At 40.8% G+C, this 23,005-nt stretch overlaps 1 protein-coding gene across 3 annotated transcripts in view; it reads right to left on the bottom strand.

Moving 5' to 3' along the window:
* Nucleotides 1-661: 661 nt before the first annotated feature.
* Nucleotides 662-23,005, bottom strand: part of Dab2 (DAB adaptor protein 2) — a 55,590-nt gene continuing 33,246 nt past the window's right edge. Inside the window, exons 4-15 of one of the 3 annotated variants that reach the window (XM_028875592.2) lie at nt 21,604-21,702; nt 19,473-19,604; nt 18,856-18,936; nt 18,417-18,443; nt 18,117-18,170; nt 17,658-17,720; nt 12,097-12,750; nt 10,917-11,070; nt 5,790-6,416; nt 5,216-5,325; nt 4,362-4,429; nt 662-2,574 (exon numbers count right to left, since the gene is read on the bottom strand). In XM_028875592.2, the coding sequence (XP_028731425.1) occupies nt 4,367-4,429; nt 5,216-5,325; nt 5,790-6,416; nt 10,917-11,070; nt 12,097-12,750; nt 17,658-17,720; nt 18,117-18,170; nt 18,417-18,443; nt 18,856-18,936; nt 19,473-19,604; nt 21,604-21,702 (2,064 nt within the window). In that variant the 3' untranslated portion in view covers nt 662-2,574; nt 4,362-4,366. The remainder of the gene's footprint in view (nt 2,575-4,361; nt 4,430-5,215; nt 5,326-5,789; nt 6,417-10,916; nt 11,071-12,096; nt 12,751-17,657; nt 17,721-18,116; nt 18,171-18,416; nt 18,444-18,855; nt 18,937-19,472; nt 19,605-21,603; nt 21,703-23,005) is intronic. The other 2 variants (XM_037209414.1, XM_028875594.2) reach the window with 2 other exon arrangements.

Below are 23,005 nucleotides of genomic sequence, written 5' to 3' on the forward strand. Positions count from 1 at the left end.
GTTTTCAGCTAAGTGGGGGAAGAAGGCCAAAGATCCAAACATCCCATAATAGCATGCACCACAGGATGGTTCCTCCCCAGAATCTTACTCTTGAAAGTTGTTAGGTTCAAAACCCAGTCTTTTGTATCTTCCAGAGCCTAGTTTAGGATTTGTTCCAGGTCTTTGTTGAAATGTGATCCCTGAACTTATACCAGGGCGCCATGACTGAGTGTCCTCAGCTGATCATTGACCTGCCAGCCTGACACTGCAGGTTTTCTAAGTGGCTAGTACCCATCCAGACTAGCCCTACACATGTGTTTGGGTGGGGCCAAACATGACTGAATAACAGAGATGCAAAGGACACAAGGCATGGACCAACACTGTCCAGTGACTGTCATGTGATCGGCAGCAACTCCAATCTACTAATTCCATTCAACTCCATCTACTAACTTCATTAAACTCATAAGGGGATGCATGTGGACGTGAGAGGGAATAAGAAATTGAAAGAGACTGGATAATTTATTTGTATTTCTACATCATGGATTTCCATGTTCTCTAATTACTATGACAACCCAAAATGTGTACAACTAGCAGTTTTCCACCTTCCAGCAGGTGCATTTTATACCTTGATAACAGTCCATCTAAAGCATGGGTCCAATACTAGAATAAGCTAACAATGACATGAGATTTTTGTCATTCCAGTTTATTGAATGAGTAAATTTATATAGCTTTATTCGCATACAGAAAAGTGCACAAGAAGACAGGAACGCACAAAACAGTTGTGTGGCTGATCATCATTTTCAAAAACTCGACCATCTAGAAATAGTTACCTCCAGTTTAGCACATCTTTAGGTATTTGGAATTTTAAAGTATGATTTCAAGTCTCTGTTTATAATAACTGAATAGGAAGTTAGACAAGAAAAAGAACATATGCCATAGATCATTAACAATTAGCATTAAACAGAAACCCACAGGACTTCAGCTTGGATCAGTTGGGGCTAATCAACAGGGTTTCACAAGACCAGCTTCTTGTTTAAATCCTGAGCAGTCATCTTCTTCCACTGAAAGGTAAGATTGCATGAACACCCACAAGACCTGAGCAGTAAGGGTCAAGAGATAACATGAAAAAATACTTAACACAAACTAAAGAAAACGAAAGGGCTTGGCAGGAACAGACCCTTCAGCCTGTATAACAAAGAGACTGAAAATGCACTGCATAGGTTTCCAAGGTTATGAGGAAATCTTGCAGGCAGGTTTTCAATAACCCCAAACATTCGCATCACCTCTCTCCTCTCATTTCTTATGGTCTTAGTAACTATCTGATTGCGGCTTCAAGGAAGTTTTCCAATTACTTGGTAAAGGCAGTGCACAACCTCCAGTAAGGACCCAGCGTGTTTGGGTATGTAGAATCTAGTCCTTCACTGCTGAGCTGAGTCCAGCTCCCCTCCTGTGTTAAACTGAATTTTAGTTTAAGAGAATGGCCCCCGAGTCCACATGGAGAATGAGGAGAGTCTAGACTCAGGACTAACAAGGACTGGAGTGGGTGTGTATGTGTGTGCTCCAGATCTGTGAGTCATTTAATGCTTTTTGACCCATGAAAATCTGTTCCTGGGTATTGTTTGTACAAAGCCAGGAGCAAAATGGACTGACGAGAGACAAAGACAGGGAGAGATAAATGATGCTTTTCTCTCATTTAAAATAGCCAGCAGGAGGTTAAAAAATGGAACAGCCTAGGTCCTGGGAGAAATCATCAGAATGAAGAGAAATTATACTTTTTTTTTAAAGTAATGCACACAATAATCATCTTTATTGAGAAAAAAAATCACATGATACGAAATTAGGGTCATCGGGCAAAATTTAGGCCATAAGGTCACCAGGGTCAAACAGCTACAAAATGTCTGGAATGAAAGCAATTTGAGGCCCCAGGGAGAAATTGTTTTATTAGCTTTGAATAATGCCTTATGTTTGGAGTCAGAATTTTCTCCGTTTCAAGTCAATTGTAAGCACTTCTTTGGGCAAGATTGGTAAATGACACAATTAGCTGAGAGACAGTCATCTTGAAATGGTCCTCGTGTGTATTTGAGAAGTTAGTCTTGCTTTCATTTTACACACAAAAAAATTCTTTCTGAGTGGAGATGGAAAGCAAGGTGTCTTGCTGTCCAATTAATAGAAGGTTTAGGTTTATGCTGCACATCAGGAACACCAAATGACTTTGAGCTATGAGGATTTGGACATTTACTCAAGGCAACATGGTATGAAGGGTTAAGGTGGCCACACCTCCCAACTGGAGGGTAGAAGGGGGAGTATTCTGGAAGGTTCTAGGGGCACAAGAGACAAGGATTTGGTAGGGAAGCTACTTCATTTATATTTGAGCTAGAGAGTTTAGGAGCTTAATTTACGTAAAGCCGTAGTTTCAGTTTAGCTTTAGCCTAGACAGAAAGTAAAAGGCAGTTTACAAGGGGCAAAGACAAGTAAGGCAACAGATAATATGTCAAGGGTGGAACATGGGCAGAGTTCAGCACGTTTCTGGCTATCAGCTTTGTCCTTGGCTAACGCCAGTCTCTTGTTCCTCTGGAGAGTCAGCATTACAGCTTCCTAGAGAAACATGTAGAAGAAAGGTTAGGATATTCGGGTTGAATATCAATGTATTACATATTCAAAGATCATTTTCAAATGTTAGCCATAGTTCATCCCAGAGCTGATGTGAAGAGAGAACAAAATAGTCCTATCCACAAGATGTGACAGTGCATGCAGCTGGTGACCTCTGCCCTCCAGAAGGCCGAGGAAGGCACAGGATTTCAAAACTATATAGTAAAACCAAGGCCAGTCTGAACTACAGAGTGAGGCCCTATACTAAATACATTTATATCTGTAAGGAATTAACTGGGTCAGAGTAACTGAACTGGGAAGACCCACCCTAAATATGGGAGGGGGAATCCTTGGAATGGGATCCCGAACTAAGTAAGAAGGAGGAGCAAGTTGAGCACCAGCATTCATTACAAGTCTCCGCTTATCGACTGTTGATGTAGTGAGACAGGCTGGTCCATGTTCCTGTGGCCACGACTTCCTCCATCATGATGGACTTGAACCATGAGCCTTTCATTGCTTAGGTTGCTTTTTTTCAGGCATTTTGGCGCACCAACAGGACAAGTAAATATTGCACTACCTAACCTATTAATTGCACAGATTATTGTTATTATTTTCCACTGTTAATCTCTGTGCCTAATTTACCAGTGAAATTTTAGTCATTTATGTATAAGAAAAAAACAGATTGGCACTAAGTTGTAATTCATGGTTTCAGAAATCCTCAGGGAATTTTGAAATGCGTTCTCCATGAATAATGGGAGATAATAATAATAATTATTTTTATTACTATTACTATTATTATATGTGAGGAAGTTATCTACTACAGATAACTCAAGATAGAGTTTAGCCTGGCTTGGATGTGGAAACGTTGAAACAAAATGGGTTTGGATTCGTTTCATTCATTTCACTGTTCTAGCCCTTCTGGCTGTGCCTTCTCTGATGTTATACGCTTTATTTTCCTCTTCACTCCAGTGTTATGAGATTAGAACACACTTGGTGTCATTTATTGATGAAACGAACAGATTACATGGAACCCTGGCAGAGATTCAGCCTTTCTAGGATAAAGTCCACTAGAGGTGGCACCGTCAAGCCTCTCACTCCTTTGGAACTTTCACTGCTTCTGAAGGCAACATTTACAGCTGTCGCTTGTGTCAGAGTGACACACCACACCACAGGGACCAGCTTGAAATTACCCGTGAGGAAAAGGATAAAAGAGAAGTTGTACTGTCATCTGGTTAGCCGACTCATCCGATGGCTTCAGAAAGTCCTTCAAACTTGGGCCTTTTATAGAGAGCCCAATTGTTACTAGGATGCTTCCCCTTCAACATGGATGTTTTTTAAAGAAGTAGGTCTGGGAATGTAGCTGGGAGAGTGCTTCATTCATGAAGGCCTGGTGTGATCTCCAGGACTTCATAAAACTTGGTGTAGTGGTGCATGTCTGTAAGTCCAGCACTTAGGAGGTGGAGGCAGGGGATTCAGAACAAGTTCACTCTCCAATACAGAGAGAATTTGATATCATGTTCTATTGAATAGACATCCATATAGAACTGAAGTATCAAATATACAAGATATAAATTTGTATCTCTTAGCTTGACTACTGTTTGTAAGAATTATTTTCCTAAATGCTCAGCCTCATGAAATGATCAGAGTTTTGATTTTCATATGTATCACTTCCAAATTACACATACTTAGCCTCTTTCCAATTCTAAAAATAAAACTTCCCCCTTTACTCTCTATTTCACAGTTTCACACCATTCACCACTGCAAGAAAATGCTAAATAGTTTCTTTCACTTACGGAAGCTAGGCGAAAGGATTTCCAAAAGGACTCCTGTGGGCATCAGAAGATGCAGGCTGAGAAGCCACCTAAAAGATAAAAACAACACAACAAACACTTTTATAGCCATAAGAAAAAACACATGATTGAACCTGTTTCATTTAAGCATCACTTAGAGCAGTGGTTCTCAACCTTCCTGATGCTGTGACCCTTTAATACAGTTCCTCATGTTGTGATGACCGCCAACCATAAAATTATTTCATTTCTACTTCATGACTGCAATATTGCTACTGTTGTGAAGCATAATGTAAATGTCTGATATGCAGGATATCTGATATGTGACTCCTGTGAAAGGGCTAGTCAACACCAAGGGGTTGCAATCCACAGGTTGAGAACCACTGACTTGGATCATAAGGCAATCAGACATTGTACATGTTTATAGTGAGCCTTATCTACTTGCTTGGAAATGATGGTACATATTGTTTGTTCAAAGTCAAGGCTGTGGGGAATTGCATTTGCTTCCCTCAGCTTGGAAGAATGGTTTTGATGAGGTATAGAACTAACAATGGGAGATTACGAAATTTATCTTTAAAGGTTTCTAAAAGACTAGACCAGCTTCTCTCATACTGTTTTCAAAAGACAGATTAAGTGAAATACAAAGGAAGGTTTTTGATGGTCTTATCCCTCAAGTTCAGGAGATGATAATGCCTGTGAAACATCTCATTGCAGCTTGGCTGGATGTTCACACTGTGAAGTTTCCTAAGAATACATCATAGGCAAATAGGCATTCTCCCAAAGATTTACTGCATGCTTAAAGAAGGGAGATTCAGGGAGCTATGTGGTATGTGGCATGCCTTCCAGGATTTGATACTTACGGAGGGCTGTGATGAATTGAAGCCTCCTTTAGAGAAGGGGTTCTCAAGTGAATTGTCAGCAGACTTGGTACCCGAGAGGTTACCTTGCCTGGGAGCTGGCTTTGGCGGTTCTGGAAGGCAAAGTTCCCAAGCAGTTAGTAGACAAGCTTTGGCTCACACACACACAAACACATTCCCTGACTGGCTTTTCTTTGAAACTTAATTCATTTCCACCAGAATGGGAAGCTACATATAGACTTTATCTAAAGTGGAAGACACTCAGAAGGTCCTTGCTTGTGGCCATGGGATGTGGGCTAGATTATCATTTGGCTCTCTACATGTCACAATCCGTCATCATAGTTCTATAGTTCTTGGAAGCCCTTTCAAGAATGGTCACTGGGGGGCAGCATTGGGCCAGTCCTTGGGATTGGCTGATGTGAAGGGCTCTGGGTAAAATAGTTAAATTACTTCCACAGCCCTGAACACCAGAAGAATCAGGATTTCAACTCTTGATAGGCATAGAAGGGTCCTCGGAGCTCCCATGGGACTGTATGACAGCTGAAACATTAGTTAGCAGATGAGGGAGCAAACTTACCATTAATCTTGCTCAACAGCTGATTGGCATCAAAATCATCATGGTCTACATGCTCCTGAGGAATGCCAACTTTGTTGTTGAAGTAACTGGAGAAGGCACTTGAAGTCCCAGTAGGAGGCGTCTCTCCCTTCCTTGAGGGTACAAGAGGTGGCTGCCGCAGCTGGAAGTCCTTAAACATTTCCTTCACTTCCTTGACTTCTTTGTCCCCAAGTGGGTCTAAGCCAGTGAAAGCATCACTGGGGATGTCCTTTAGTGGGCCATTTCTGGGAGGTGGTTGAGGAGGTGTGGCCAGAACAGAAGGAAGCATTGGAGAGGACTGAGTGGTCGGGGCGGGAGGTGGGAAGGCGTTACTCTGAAAAGGATTCCCCAGAGAGCTTGGGGATGACCAAGCGTTGGGTGCCACCGGTGCAGGAGAACACCACACTGCAGGGGCTGGAGGGGAAACTGGGGCTGCAAACGATGAAGGTTGATTCCAAACTTGAACTGCTGGGGTCGTACTAAAAACGATTGGCTGGCCAAAACCTGAAGGCTGGCCACTTATTATGGCTCCCGGGACCACAGCTGGAGAGTGGCTGAAGACAACAGGGGTCCAGGGTCCTGCTTGAGGGGGTGTTACTGGAACACCACCTGGAGGAAGAGGGAGAAACATTATCAAGAGACAAGCTTGAAGAGGATACTTCTGTTTTATTTTTATAACAATGTACTCATTGTGTAAAATCATGAGTTTAGTTGTGACATTTTCAAACATCCATTTAGTATACTTTGGCTGTATTTGTCCCTTTGACAATGATTCTTGAATTTTAAAAAGCATGACTTTCTGGGCTTATTTGTAGACCATTCCCAAGGCAAACTACTCTGTGAAGTTTTGAAGCTGACTCAGAAATAATGGCTTCAAGAGATGAAATCACTCTGAAGGTCAACTCATTAGCAATCAAATGCTTGTAGATTCTTCTGACCACACTTTTCATTTCCCTCCTAAGAAGAGTAATACACCCGAAAAGTTCCTAATCATGAATAAACGAATGCTCATCAAAAACGTATGGATGAACCTCCAGCACCCTGAACTTGCGAAGAGCCAAGAACTGATTTGCCAAGTGGACAAATACACAAATCACAGTGACTAGGAAGTAGTTCACTGAGATAGCGCAGTGCTCAGAGTCACTGTTTCGTCTTTGCATTTAACAGGTGGCTCCTGCTGAAGACTTATGGAAACTAGTGATCATGAATGGACACAAGTTCTCCAGGAGTGTCTCTCCTGTTTTGAAGTTTCCCTCCTTTCCCATGCTGCCAAAGTTGACACAGCTACACAAAGGGAAGATCAAATTTAGCTGAGGCCAACGTTTAGACTTTTAGATATAAAAATGGAAGAAAGGCTATTATCCCAGGAAGGCTGCTTCCAATAAAAGTGCTTCCTGCCATGTGTCACTCACTGAACTTTGCCAGAAGTTAGAGGGGAGGAGTTATAAGGGGGAAGCATCCCTTTTGTGCATAACTGTGGCCTCTTCAGAGAGTATTATCTCCAGGGTCTACCTCCCTGCCTTGTTCTTCAGAATGTAGCTGCCTCATGAGAACCCAGGCCTCTCCAACCTCTGTTCCTTAGGCAGATTCCTGCCTTGCATCCTGTTCTAACACAGAACACTCACTTGCTCTACTCTCTCTTCCCAGTTGTGTTAACGAATCAGCAAAACATCACCATTGAGAAAAAAGCCAAAGCACTAACCATCGGCTAACCCCAGTCCAGCCTCATCCTCAGTCATGGATGGTCCTGTTCTACCCTTGAAATCTACTTGTTCTGAGGGTCAAAGCAAAGCATCCTTTCATTAACCATTTTCTAATTCAACCAAGAAAAGCCTTCAAAGTTGGGATAGAAAAGATTTGTTGTTGTTGGTTTATTTGTTTCCAAAATGAGAAGAACTTTGAAATGGGGTTTAGGGGCTAACATGGGATCATCTCTTTTGATCTTTTTGGCATTTGACTCTTTTATTATTGTGAATGCTGGCATCTGGTCAGGAATACATTGGCTCCACTCTCATAGGATGGCCACCTCTCTTGATCAACATGCCTGTTTCTTACTGAGGGAACTGAACCAAGGAGATCGTCAAATTGGGAAGTTCACAGGCTATGCCCACAGAGACAAATTCACAAACCTTGGCCCTGATCCCAGCACATTATTCTCTCATTTTGACCTCTTCACAGCTATGTGGTGATATATTGTTGTGTACCCTAATAAAATTTGCCTGAAGATCAGAGAGACAAAGGAAGAAGCCACTGTCATGTCTCACCTCTAGGACTCCTCAGCCTGAAAAAGCCTCTAGTTCCTGTCTCTTTACACCTTATATTCTTTTCTCTGCCCAGCTATCACTTCCTTCTTAGTGCTGGGATTAATGGTGTGTGATTCCCAAGTATTGGAATCAAAGATGTGTGCCACCACTGCCTGGCTCTGGTTTTCTCCTAGATTGAATCAATATTATGTAGTCCAGGGTGGCTTTGAACTCACAGTGACCCAGACAGATCTCTGCCTCCCAAGTGCTAGGATTAAAGGTGTGTGCCACCACTGTCTGGTATCTGTGTTTAATCTAGTGGCTTGTTCTGTTCTCTGATCTTCAGGAAAATTTTATTAGGGTACACAGTATATCACCACACAGCTAGGCATAAGAAGCAACTACTTGTGCAATGGGAACCTAATTCACTTATTAATTTCACAGACACAGGAGCCAGGACTTATTTGCTTTATAGAACACATTCACAAAAACCAAGACATGGCTTCTCTTATTAAGCCTTAAAAGTGGGTTTAGTTTGAACAAAGTTATCGACAATGTTTCAATACAATTTAATGTTGTGAATGGAAGGAAGGGTCATTTACTAATAATATCAACCATTCAGAAGTGCAAAAATAAATATATAAAAGGAAGCATCCATTTACCATCCTTCATCCTGAACTACTTGTCTTTCCTTGTGAAACTCTTTAACTCTAGTCATAGATGGCATCAATGGGAGTCCCATTTGTAAAAAAAGAAAACTATGACATTTGCCAGGAAGCACGGGCTTGGTAAACCAGCATTTGTGCTGGCCTTCATTCCCATGTCCCAGACTCCACCCATTATGTTTCCAAAACATTTACAGCCCAGCTGTAGAAAGTAGGGGCAAGGACTGAGGAAAAAGAAAGCATGGGCATTAAGCATTAATTTTATTACCTTCTGAAGCTAGATCAAAACACAGGGTACAAGTCAAAGCCGAGGGCTCAGCTTCCTGTAATGCCTTCTCCCCGCCCCCCAGATCTCCAGAGAAGACAGTTCCCCAGCTGGGTCCAGCGGAAGCCAGACCTACAACCTTCCATGGTTTGGCTGAGGATCACTGCCAGTGGACAGGGGCTACACTGTGGGCCTCAGTTTGAGTTCCATGTCCAAACTTGGAAGAATCATCAGTATTCTGCAGTTGTATACCCCAAGGCCTCAACAGGGGCACCTCGCCAAAAAGCCTCACTTCGTCTGAATAAATTAACGGTTATAGGGTCCAGCTGTATCTTCAGGCTGACTTGTTAAATATTGGCTGGAGGAATTCTTCAAGGCATTGATATTAGACTGCAGAGCTCTGGGATGTGATCTAGTCACAGCCCCTGAATGCAAGTTCTCTGCCTTTCTATGAAGGAAAGACACCAGCTGCTTCACTGTGGGTACAGGGAAATGAGCAATGCCAAAGAGGAGGCTTCCAAAGTGCACAACGTATTTAGAGAGGGTCTCTCAGGCTATATCATTGAGCAGGAGCCTGGAACCTACTGACTGCTCACACTCCCCTGGATTTCAGCTATCAGCATCGGCAACGACTCCTTTCTCATCCCTACTCCAGACATGTTCAGACAGACTTATTGTGGCAGAGAGAAAACAGCAAAGGAGAGAAGAAAGGAAATAAGGGAAGAAAAAGGATGTTGGTGACTGATTCTGTAAAGGGTAGGGAAAGCCATGATCTCCATTCAAATCTTACCAAAGGGCCAGAGAGTCAGTCCTTCTTGATCCTGGGTCTCCCACCTCCCAAGCCAGGTTGTACTTGAGTTTGCACAGGTGCCCAGAAGCAAGCAAAGAAAGAGGATCCCCAGCAGGATGGCAAGGACTTTTGTTGGGGTTTCTAACTGAATTATAGAGCCTGAAAAGAACTAGAGGCTGTGGAGGAAGAGTAACAGGAACCAGCCCTCAGTCAGTGCCCCTTTACCATCATCCTGACGCAAAGATTCAGTGGATGTGGCAAGCCAGAAATATAAATATAAATATATAAAAAGTATATATATATGGTTTTTCAAAACAGGGTTTCTCTGTAGCTCTGGCTGTCCTGGAACCCACTTAGTAGACCAGGCTGGCCTCAAATTCACAGAGATCCGCTTGCCTCTGTCTCCCGAGTGCTGGGATTAAACGTGTGTGCCACCACATATATTTAACCCCAGCACATCCCATTTGTCTAAGAAAACTCCATCTATTCTCCTTCTAGCTTTTTTCCCTTTAATATTTACCTCCTAGCTCTACTTACATGCTTTTCTAGAAAAAATTATTAATTATGAATTGCTAAGGGTATTCAAAAACAGATCAGGATTCATGCCCATTCCTTGCCTACTTAGATCTAGGGGCAGAGCTGAGCCCAGAACTTAGTTCCCCTTTACGATTTAGCCTTACTTCTGGCTTAACCTATCCCCACCCTGGGGTACATAAGAGGATCTGAGTCTTGAGAGGAGATAGACTTCCCTCTATCCAGGCAAATGGCATGGAGAGCATGCATACTCGCACTTTACTCCATAGACAGCCCACAAGGCTCTCTCAGTGCATCTCCTTTTCACCACTGAAGCCAGTCTGACTTCAGAATCCTTTACAACTGTCTTCTGAAAGACACTGCCAGCTGTTCGGGGACACGCAATACTGAAAACGGACTTCTTGTCACGTGGCCCCCCAGAGAGCTGAATTTTGGTTACCACGCAGGAGGAATGTCACAGGCGTGTGACCTGTGCAAGAGGACAGGCGAGATGCATGTTGCTTGAGGTCTCCCGTCTTATGGCCACCAGCATAGGAAATGCCTTCTTCCTGTGTGTCATCATTATGAGTGACAGCAGCAGAGCCACACCTAATGCCAATTCTGGGAACGTACCTAGACCTGCAAGGGGCCCCATTGGGGCAGGAGCGCTTGTTTTGAAGAGATCCAAAGGATTGGTCTGAGGGGCCGCAGGTTGTCCTGGGGGTGACGTCTGGCCTGGAGGTTCTGAGGCAAAGATGTCTGAGGCAAGCAAGTCGTTTGCTGAAGACTGACGAGGAAGGAGGGGAAGGAGGGGAAGGAGGGAGAAGAGTTACTCAGGTAGGAGGCAAACACAGCTTCCATCTGTCTCCTGCTCTTAACCCCAAAGCTAACCTCCGCATAGAGGAAAATCTTATATTACTGACAAATGATTGCTTCTACCAATAAATAAAAGAGCAAAGGTGAGGTGTGGGGCGGGGGAGGGCAAGGCAGGTAAGAGACACAGATGGCTGCAGTGAGTGGACAAATGGATACCATCTTGGATTTGCAAAATGAAATCTATTTTTTCTCATTTTATCCTTTTATGTCAGTCTGGTCTCCTTATTGGCTAAAACTTGAAGCTGGGAAAGAAAGGTCAACATAAGCATCCTAAATAATTTCAGTGATTCCATTTGATCTAAGTCAGTTTTGATAGAGACGATACTACTTCCATCATTAGGTAAGACTACACATGCCCATGAGAGCTTTGAAAAAAAAAAAAATCACCTACAGATACTGCACTTGGAGTCGCTTTTGAATGAAGTTGGTAATAGTGATTGTGTAAGTTTCTAGGTCAATGGGTTATTAAATCAACATTTACATTTAAAAGAGGAGACAGACTTGAGAATTTTATACCACCACCATGGACATCAGTGATGATGGGTGTGCAAGACATGTGTTAGTGTGGGGACGGGACCAAGGGAATCACAAGAGCTCTCTCCCTCCCATCCCAGAACATGACAATCAAACTTACCAGAGGTACAGAAGCATAGCAGCATTAACAATGGAAAAAAAAACAACAACAACTTGTGTTTAGTTTAGTATTAAGTGACAAGACATGCAAACGGAAAGCAGGCGTGACAAACACTGCCGGGGAAGCTGAGGAAGGATGTTGACTAGAGGGGCATATTCCTGGAGGGTCGATGTGTCTTATCCCACCTTCTACTTCACAGCCACACAGGAAACTAAAAGAGCAGCAGGAAGAGAGCTTGCGTCACACCACCCTTTGGTACCGAGCATGCACTCTGCTAATGGGTATGCGGAAAAGACAATTCACCTTAGTAGTCCTTCTGCCTCTTCCGGGTTTGGTACTTTGTGGAGGTGGGATAATGGCTATGGAGTCATGTGCGGAGGACTGGACAGAGCTTTCCAAGTCCTGCTTTACGCCATTCGGTACCGATAGTCCTTTGGGAGGGCTCCCCACAAAAGGGTTCGGGGAAGGTTTGATATGGAAGCCGTTCTGTTCTCTTTCAGATACCCCGTTTTGAGTTCTCACTGCTTGCGGGGTTTGCGAACTTGGATAGGGCCACGGGCCTGCCTGAGCTTCCTGTTTGCCAGTCCGGTTAGAGATCTGGTCAAATTGCTGACCAAAGTAATCAGTATCACCGTTCAGGGGCCCTTTACTCTGAGGAGCAGACAAGCTGCTCAAATTCGCTTTCTTCTGATCTGGAGGTGTGAGAGAATCAAACGAAGAGAGTGCCGATTGGTCTGGCTGTGCAAAAGGATCATCACGGAAAGGATCGGGATTAGGGGTGGGAAAGAAGTTGAGATTGGCAGAAAAGGCATTTTCAGGCAAGAAGGATGCCTGAGGCTTTGGTCGAGGGAGAGAACAGGAGGTGACGCCATTTGTTAAGTATGGATTTTCTCTTAAAGAGTTCTGATTGGTGTCGATTTCAGAGTTTAGATCCACTAACAGGATATCTTTGCTTTCCTAGCACATTTGGGGGAAAAAGAGAGAGAGAGAGAGAAAGAGAGACAGTGTTAGTCCATGTTATAACTTCAAATGAGAAAACTACATCCAAATGACAAGGATTACCAGGATTCCTATTAGAATTGGAACTATTACCATCTCACATCAACTCCCTGAGTGTTTACGAGCTGGGAATCAGTTCCTCATTCAGTTTGTGAGCTGTAAGTTTCCATGGGGTCTGCCCTTCCTTCAATGAAATCTTGTTCAATTTGTGCTCTCCGTAATCCATACATTCAGATGGGCTAGGTTCATTACCTACATTGGTTCAACTGATGTCTTTGAATTAACTGGGACTCACTCTAAATGATTATCTGAATATACTGTTTGAACATATGAACTGACTTCAGAAACCTGGTCCAGCTTTCTACCTGACAAACATACAGTCCATAGTCCTTTTTCCAGAAGTCTCGAACATTACCCCTCTAAATGAGCAAATTCATCAGTTAATATTCATATGTACCAGGTATATGTATGTGTATGGTGCTGGGAATTAAACCCAGGGCTTTGAGTATCTCAGGTAAGCATTCTACCACTGACTTATATTCCACAGCACCAGGTTTCATAGTTATGGCTGTGATGAAACTTAAAGTCAACTCTATTTCCCTCCTCTGGAGGGAAACAAGATTCTCCATTTTTATCGTGGTCTGTGGGTCTGACTCTGTGAATGACAAAGATCTTACTAAAGGTCCTAGGCCAAGGTGGACTTCTCATCTTTAGCATCCTCATCCCTTCTTGGACATACCTTCTGTGTGTGTGTGTGTGTGTGTGTGTGTGTGTGTGTGTGTGTGTGTGTGTTCTTCTCTGCGTGACGCTCAGAATACTGATCACATCTAACCAATTACACACTAACCTCACGTCGATGTCCCTATTTCCAATACCTAGCTCCTATTTCCTGTATTGTGGCAGCGATTTCACTTATTTATCATTAAAGTAGGCTAATACCGAAGGGGAAAATGTGGGTTTGGGATGTAATTGTCAAAGCATGCAAAATGTATAACTCTGCTAATAACATTTCTTCTCTGTTACATGAGAAAAATACAGATGTTAATTGTTTGGTTTCTTCATTTGTCTTATGAAAATTGTTAGCATCAAAGCTACCAATTTGATCAATTTGACATGTTTTTAATTCTGATTTATAATTAATTATGATTTATCCTGGGAAAGACCTTTTTTGTCTGACTTTGATCCATTAAATACTTAACTATGGTCAGCCATAGATTATAAACAATAAACACTTTCCAGCTGGAAGGCAGCTAAAGGAGACATCTAGCAGTAACCTGGGTGGAGTACTATTTTGATCATTGACACAAGAAGAACAATTTAGAAGAAATCTGAAGCTTTTCAACTAATTAGGACAAAAAAAGCGTTCAAAAGTCTCCATCTTTTCAAGAAAAGAAAAAAGTCCTATTTCTCTCTTGTGGCCCTAGAAGAGGCCACAAAATCAGGTCCAAATCATATTCTCTCTTTTTGCTTTCTTTACTGGAAAACATAAAATCAGATTTTTTTTTGAAAGCCTGGTTTTCAAAAAACTAGAAGAACTCATCACAAGAAAGAACTTAAACTGAAAAGCTTTTAATCAAACAAATGAATTGGAAGACTTCTTAATGAGGGGATCTTTAAGCAATCAAAAGGTGGGATAAGATGCATTCCGGAAGCTTGATTTCAGTATTCATTTGTTTGCTAAGAGCCACCTCAGGGTTAGCATGGTTGTATGTTCACAGTTGGCAGAGTTCTCCTTTCCAGACACCTCAGAAGAAGTTCTTAGGACACCAAACGGGAGCCACAATGTTAGACTTCTGAATAGTCACCCTACGAGCAAAATGTACAAGGCTCTCCTGAGGTTAGGGTTGTTGTCGAGTGAAGCTTAAGAGTCTAACTAAAAGACTGGACTGGAGAGATGGGAGACTCCTCATCTACTCCCGCGGTCCGAGCTCTGTGGACTGTCCGAAGTCTGCTTGGCTACCACCTGAGCACCTTCAGACAGATATGAAAGCGAATCAAGCCACTTCAGTAAGCGGTATGTGGACTGCACCAAGGCAAGATTAGAAAACTAAGATCTACAGCTCTTCTCAGGGTAGCTAGCCTCCCAGAGATGGTTACCAATTGAGGCTTCAAGCTCACTGTTGGCTTCCTGCCATTTCTTATGTGCATTCAAACCAGCTTCTTCAGATCAGCTTTCAGAATGCTCCGTGGTAGGACCCCACTTGATTTGACCCTAGCTACTTATTGCCCTGTACACTTCCATGACCCAGCTCAAATTCAGTTTTTTTTTCACACTTTTCTTTTTGATATTTCTATTTCAGTTTTACCTGTGTCTACCCTATGCCATTTATGGGGGATATAAATGTGCATACATACACATATTATTTAAACTTTGTACCCTAATCTAATCCCCTTATGCCAGGTTATATCTCTATGATGGTGGATCATTTCCTGTAGTCTTTCAAGTGGTCAGGTTTTTAAAGATCATGTATGATGTATCGCCTATCGTTCTACTCTTCTTCCTTTACCTCTTGCCTGCTTCTGTTTCTCCATACCTTATTCCCTCCTTTTCTTCCCTTTTCTCTTTATTTCTTAAACACAGTGAAACATAATGTTCCAGGAATTTTGAAAAAAAAAAAAACATGTCCTAAGGGATGTCAACACATTATTTGAAGTGCATAAAAGTTTTGTTCATCAATTTGGGAAAAGCTACATCCACTAGGGATAACTAAGAGAGTCTAAGTAATTTAGATTTTTTTTCTGCACTTTACATTTTCCAGAGCAGTTTTTGTAAGTGTTGAAAAATTCTGAAGCATGCTAGTTTTACTAGTCAGAGAAACATCCATTTTGTGACCTCTGCGTCTGGAGTCAATGTGACAGATCATGTTGCCAAAGTCTAACCCACACATAATTAGCCCTGTTAACCTTTTTTAAAACTTACCAGATATTATCTACTTTGATTAAATTTATTATTTCAACTTGTTTTTAAACTAAAACTTGGATTTCTACAAATAAAACATTTTTAGTTTGCAAGGACTGTAATATAAAAATAAGGATCATCCATGCTTTTTTTTTTTTTTCAATTCGTATGGCAGAATGCTTCAGAAGTCCATAACAGTCAATTAAACAGTAGGAGCCTTCTTGCTTCTTCCTCTGCAATTCCACTTGTGTCTCAAGAGCTTTCCTCTCTCTTGGAGTACCCGTTTCGGTGTGACACTTAGAAAGATGATTGCACAGATATCAATTTCTTTTATCTACTAATAAAGAATTGCCAAGATTGTTGAGAAATCAAAAACAGCTCAGAACTAGGTTGGTCCTTCCAGCATCAGCTAGCCTAACATGTCAAAAAGCTTATCCTGAAGACACCAAGAAGCATTATAAAGAATGGAAGTCCCATGGACAAGTGAGTAGGGAAGGACTCACCATTTGAAAGACTACACAGTAGTTCTAGCTCCTCTATTGTAGGCTCTGCAAGGACTTTGAGATGCCACCACCCAGTGTGATTCTCACACATGGGTACAGAGAAGAGTGCACACAGTTCATGCTTCGGTGAACTTGTGTGTTTATGCAGTGAAGGTGTGCCTGTTGGACTTCTCTGTAGTACTCTGGGAAGTGAGCATTTTCCCAATCTCTCTCTGACTCAGTTCAGTTCCTGAGATCTTCTGCACATCATGAAAACTTACTTGATAACTTCCTGACTTTAAAGAGTCTTATCCAGACATTTTCCCCATTATTCTACATGTGCTAATTCTCTGCTTGTCTAGCTATTGCCTTCTCATCTTTGATGTTCAAGTCTAGAAACTCCCTTCCTTAGAAACATCATCTGAATCTGCATGCTCAGTGAACATCTGTAATTAGCATCATTTAATTGGCTTTGTCATTAGTCTCAACACTGTCCCTGCTAGACAGAATGGTGGATGATAACACTAATGTGTGTCTTCTTTGCTGCTATGCATTTCCAATAGCAAGTGCTCAGGAAACTAGGAAATTAGTAATAAAAGCTGATTAAAAAATGACATGAATATTTCTGTGTGGGGCCTGTTTTTAGAGAAGATCTGAAGAATAAGGTTTAAACCCTAAATCTAAGCATAAATGAGTTTTTTTTTTTTTTTTTTTTTTTTTTTTTTGCTGGACCAGTATTTTCTTATCAATAAAGGAAAATACTGCTATATACTCACATGACTAACAGATTCATCAATATTGAGAAGACTTGCTGTATAATGATGCTCTATAAAAAAAACAGCAATTTTCTAAAAAGAGATTTTTGTTAACATAAAATGAACCTTGTTTAACTCCTTTTTTTGTTTGTTTGTTTTTTGTTTTTCAAGACAGGGTATCTCTGTGCAGCCCTGACTGTCCTGGAACTTGCTTTGTGACCAGGCTGGCCTCAAACTCACAGGAGACTCTGCCTCCTGAGTGCTGGGATTAAAGGCTTGCACCACCACTCTTGGCTTCTTGTTTAACTCTTATTTCATGTCAAACTCATGCTGCTAGATTGCAAAAAAGAAAAGCAGAGAAAGATGAAGAAACTAAGACAATTTAGGATTCATCATTTAACAAACATACTTCTTTCAAATAGACTTATGTCAAGAATTATAATTCAGTCCCTCCTTCTGATCCCAAGTTACTACCAAGAATGAGCACACTGACTGACTAGCAGCACAGATTTAGTTTCTATGCTATACTAATGTATCTGAATTAGTAGTGGTAGTTGTCTATGATGACTTAAGATTGAAATTATTTTTCTAGTAGCCACTTCTATTTCATGAGGAAAAATCAAGACATTCCAAGTTTCCACAAAATGCTCAAGCTTTCTGGTTAATTGTAAATTGGGGATTATTGATGTTATTTCAATTACATTGCAAATTTAAAAGCAAAACACTTACTGTTGGACTATTTAGGTCAGGAGGTGTAGACATGTCCCCAAACAAATCCATCTGGTCAACACCCTTAAAAAAGTATTTGGATTAGATTCAGATGTGTCTACTAAAAACAATTACTTTGTCTATAATTGTAATTGTTTGTGTCCTAAACTACAGGAAATAGTTGTCGAAATTGGATTGTAGTTGATTTCATACAGATTTGATATTAAGCTGCTCATGTCAGAAAGTGTAGGCTTGTCCCCAAGAACATCACTCTGGTTAACACCTTAAAGAAGCTATATTAGATTCTGGTGACCTACTAACAAAACTATGTTGTAGACTAACACAGATATTACATTAATGCATAGGAAAATACCTGTCCTAATTGAATTTTCCTATGGATTCAATATAGGTCCGGTATTAGCAATGTCTACGGGAGGTAGAAACCCATGTTCAAAGAATCACAAAACATCACAAACATACCAGCTTCAGTTTGTTAGCTTGATCATCAAGGGTCATTAGGGCCTCACTCCCATTCTGAAAATAACAGGCAAATATTAAAGGATTTAATTGATAAGGTACTCCCATAAAGTTTGTTTTCCTGCCTGTTTACCCCATTAAGCTATTATAAATTACTCTCTTAATAATTTAGCTATTTATCTTCCATGAAAAGAGTGGTCACTAGCACAGAGGATCAAGTCAGGAGGGTAGAATGCTCTTGCAGGTAGCCAATATGGCTTCCATACATCACACACATCACAAGAAGTTAAGAGGGAGCTTTACCTCTTCTGCTTTGCTGGCTTCTTCGACCTAAAGAGAAAGACATAGATTCACTGAGCTTGGTATTTGGGAAGAGAGTTAGTAAAGGAACAAATACTACCAGATTCATAGGCAAAAGGAAAAAAATCTTGTATATTTTGCTACGTGTTCCCCTCCCTGCTTCACATAGATCCTAGATTTGAATACTTTCTAGATTTTATTTATTCATTCATTCATTTATTCATACTTTCTAGATTTAAGCTAGGCTGCTCTGTCAAGTCCTTTAGCTAATGTGAATGTTATAGGGAGCTAGAAATCAGTGTTTCTAAACACATAATCTCACAACTGCCCAACTAAGAACAACAGACAATTCTAGACTTGGAAGGAAAGAAGCCCAACTCTTCAGACAGGGCTTATGTGTATGTGAGCCTGAATATAGTTTTAAACATCATACAGCACTTGCCTTTTTCTTTTCTTCTTCCTTTTTCTTTACATTATAGATAACTTGAAAAAGGTCTTTAAGATCCACGACTAATGGTTCAGCCTGAAGCAACAGAAAGCATTAACAGCATTTTGTTTTCATCTTCTTTCCTTGTCCATAATCAATTCCAACTAACACTTTTTATTTCCTATTGAGATTCCTTACAACCCTCCCCTGGATTATAGAGGATTACCACCACCCTCAGATAACTAAAGGACATAGGGTTAATAAATGTTTCACTAATATAAAGAACACACTTATCACAATAGAATTTTTTTTTCAATTCTTCAGACAAAACAAGAAGTACCATGAGTATTTTTGGAATTTCTTCAAGGATACTGGGATAATTCAATACTGTTCTAAGTTCATTAGTAGCATTATTAGAAATTCCATTCTCACAATTCTTTTGCCATACACATGAGTATAAGGTGACATTTAAAAAAAGATTCTTTAGGCATAAGTCATTGTCTGAATGATGATTGACCTAAAGAACCAGTGGCCTAATGAACTGCTCTGAGTAATTCTTCTTGTTAAATAACAAACACTCCTATTCTCAATGGAGGACTAAGTCCTCAGGTGTACTGTGTCTTAGAGCTTACCTGTTGCCCTGTTTTTATGGCAAAAAATTGATGCTGGCCTTCTCCTCCACACACATAACCAAATGCTCTATTGTCTGTCACATCACGAGCAATGAAAGAAATCTTATTTACTGGATGCTCATGCTCGATTACCTTAAAAGGGAATGTAAAGAACAACAGTGAATAATATAGAATTGTTGGCTATCACAGCTTGCTCTCAGAAACATATGTGAAGGCATATACCAAGAGGTTAAAGCCTTTGAAGAAAGACCTTTTAGTCTTTGGTTTGAGGCTAGATCTCTATATATATATATTTTGTTTTTTTTTTTGTTTTTTGAGACAGGATTTCTCTGTGTAGCTTTGCACCTTTTCTGGAACTCACTCTGTAGACCAGGCTGGCCTCGAACTCAGAAATCTGCCTGCCTCTGGGATTAAAGGTGTGTGCCACCACCCGGGCTTTCTCTTTCTTTCTTTCTTTCTTTCTTTCTTTCTTTCTTTCTTTCTTTCTTTCTTTCTTTCTTTCTTTCTTTCTTTCTCTCTCTCTCTCTCTCTCTTTCTTTCTTTCCTTCCTTCCTTCCTTTCTTTTTTGTTTTTTGCTAGAAAGGGCTCCAAAAGGAAGGGTTAATAGAAACCAAAGGTAGAAGAACATTCTTTTAAAAAAATATAATTACTCGCTTCTCTTTCTATCCAAAAGAAATAATCCAACATTCAAGGATAGACTGAGAGGAACTCAAGAATTTCTAAAATGAAGGAGGAATAGGTAATTTTTGAACCAACCCAAGTGGAGCTGGTGTGGTGTGGCCTTTATAGTCTCTGGGAATTTGAGACAGGGCATTAGTTTACCCTATGAGTTCAAGACCAGCCCAGGCAACACAACAAGATAGTATCTCAAAACCAGTTGAACAACTGAACAACCAGCTGAGCACATACCAAAACCAGAGCCACTCCCCACAATAGCAAGAGCAAGAAAAGCCAAATTCAAGCGAAAGTAGGTCTGTCTTCCCAACTAATGGCAAACTAAGCTGGAGAATTACCAGAGGGCTCCTGTATTTAATTGAAATGGCTGAATCCAATAAACCTATGAAATGTTGCCAAAAGCATTTTCAACCTTTCCTAGAGGAACTTTGTTATTAGAAGTCAAATATGAAGAGACTTTCTATTGGTTTATTTCTTCTGATTGTCCTTATCTCTCTTGATCCTTTCTAGCTTGCATCAGGGTTCAACTCTTCAAAGATATATGTAGGTGGCAAAATGTGTCTTGAATTTTATTTCCAAATGCCTAAGATTACTGAAAAGGTAAGTCAAGTGGTACTTCTGAACCACTGAGTTTGATTGGACAGCACATCTTTAGTCTATAAGACACTAATTTTTGCCAGATGAAGTTTTTATGATATGAATATTAAAATCAACTTGCTAAAGGGATCATATTTGGAAGAAAAAGAAATAATGCCTATGAGAGAAACCTGCTACCATTGTCTGGGGAGACTTGAGATAAAAAGTTATTAAGGGTTGAATGATAATGATAAAAGACAAGACAATGATATCTGAGGGACTAAGGACCAGCAAACTGAGTGGGCATTTACCATGGTGCCTTGGCCTTAAGTCTGGCAGGCAGATTTTGCTTATTGGATAACTGGTACCTCTTGGAAGAGATGAATAGACATCTTGCCAGGTTGTCTTGCTATGAATAGTGTTTTATATCAGAGTTACAAATGACAGTTTAAGTAAATGAATCCTACAATGTTTTATAGAATAAAAGAAAAATGCCACAGAAGACCTGAAATACTATAGCTTTGGGGTACTAATCAGAATAAAGTAAACACACAATAAAGAAGCAGAACTGATTCTATGTGGAGAAGAATAGCCACCACAAAATAAGAAAAGAAAACTAAAAACGACAGCCAAGAAAGTTACATCTGAGGGTTGGGAAGGACAGGGGAAAGAGATGGCAAAACATTCTAGAGGGTTTGAACTAGCCACCAAATTCACACACAGTCAATGCGTTAGAATAAGTTAAGTATTGAGACGAACCTAGTTTCGTGCATGACATTGTTCTTTTCTCTATTTGAGGAAGACAAGGGAATTTTCTGCTGGAATTCAACTATGGTCAGGCTCAGGTGGCCAACCACGACTAGCAGGCACAAATTCTTACCCCAGTTTTCTCATCAATGATTTTTATGCCAGACAGGGAAATGTTGACCCAGATCCGTTGCTTGTGCTGTCCCTGAGACCGACCAGCTGCTGCCATTCCCTGGTGAGATTGGGAGGATAATATAGAAATGTTTTTTAGAGTATCCTGTAATACTTCTGATGACAAAAACTTAGAAAGACAAATTGCTTTGTTTTCATCTTGGATGGCATCTATGAAAAGACTAAGCACTCTTCATCAAGGATAATAGGATGGAGTTGAAGATAATATGTTATTTCTTCTAGGCATAGGGATGTAGCTCAGTGAAATCGTGCTAGCCTAATATGTGCAAGCTCATAAATTTAATGTCTATAACACACACACACACACACACACACACACATACACACACACACACACACACTCAAATCCCCAGAAGATGGCTCACCTAAACCTTGTATTTTGTAATTAGGTCCACATAGTACCACAGTATAGAAATTAAAAATTCTGAAACACTGAGCTTGTGAATATGGCTCAGCTGGCAAAGTGTTTGCCTTGCAAGCATGAGAACTTAAGTTTGATCCCCCCAAAACTCACAGAAAAAGTTGGATGCTGTGGCTACACCACTAATCTCAGTGCTGGGGAGGCAGAGACTGAGTATCCCTGGGGCTTGCTGACCAGCCAGTTGAGCCAAATTGGTAAGCTCCAGGTTCAGTGAACTACTCTGTCTCAAAGAATAAGCACCTTAAGGAAGGCACTGAATGTCAACTGTTGTCCACACTCACATACACATACCCATGAATATGTGCACACATACACACATACAAATTCAAAACACTGAATGCCATTGCTAAAGACCATCAGTTTCCAACTAGAGTCCTGGATTTTATCTGAATATTTTCTCAGTCAATAGGCATTCTGTGACTTCTTTAAAATGTTTGTTTAATTTTTGGAGTATGTATATATGTATGGTATATATGTGTAGGGAGGCCAGAGGATGATACTGAATATCTCTCTTGGTTAATCTCCACTTTATACACTGAAGCAAGGATTCATTTGAGCACAGAGCTCATAGATCCTCTAGTTTAGCTTGCTATGGGAATAGCATCTCTGCCCTAGAGTGTTGTGATTATGGACTGCCACACTTATGCACCATTTTTGTGGATGCTGGAGAACTAAATTCTTGTCCTTACACTTGCAAGGCAAAAACCTTATCGACCAAGCCAACTTCCATGTCCCTATTTTGTGTCTTCTGTGCAGAATAAGACATATCACACACAACTGCCCACAGCTTTTTAAATCATTTAATGATGGAGAATTTAGGGATGGGCTTTGCTCATCCAAGTGCTGAGTTTACCCAAGTGAAAAGGCACTTGGAATCTTACTATCTTGGATTAAAGAGGAATTCTAGAATAGGAGTCAACAG

This window comes from Peromyscus leucopus, chromosome 11 (assembly GCF_004664715.2).
Source record: "Peromyscus leucopus breed LL Stock chromosome 11, UCI_PerLeu_2.1, whole genome shotgun sequence".
Classification (NCBI taxonomy): Eukaryota; Metazoa; Chordata; class Mammalia; order Rodentia; family Cricetidae; genus Peromyscus; species Peromyscus leucopus.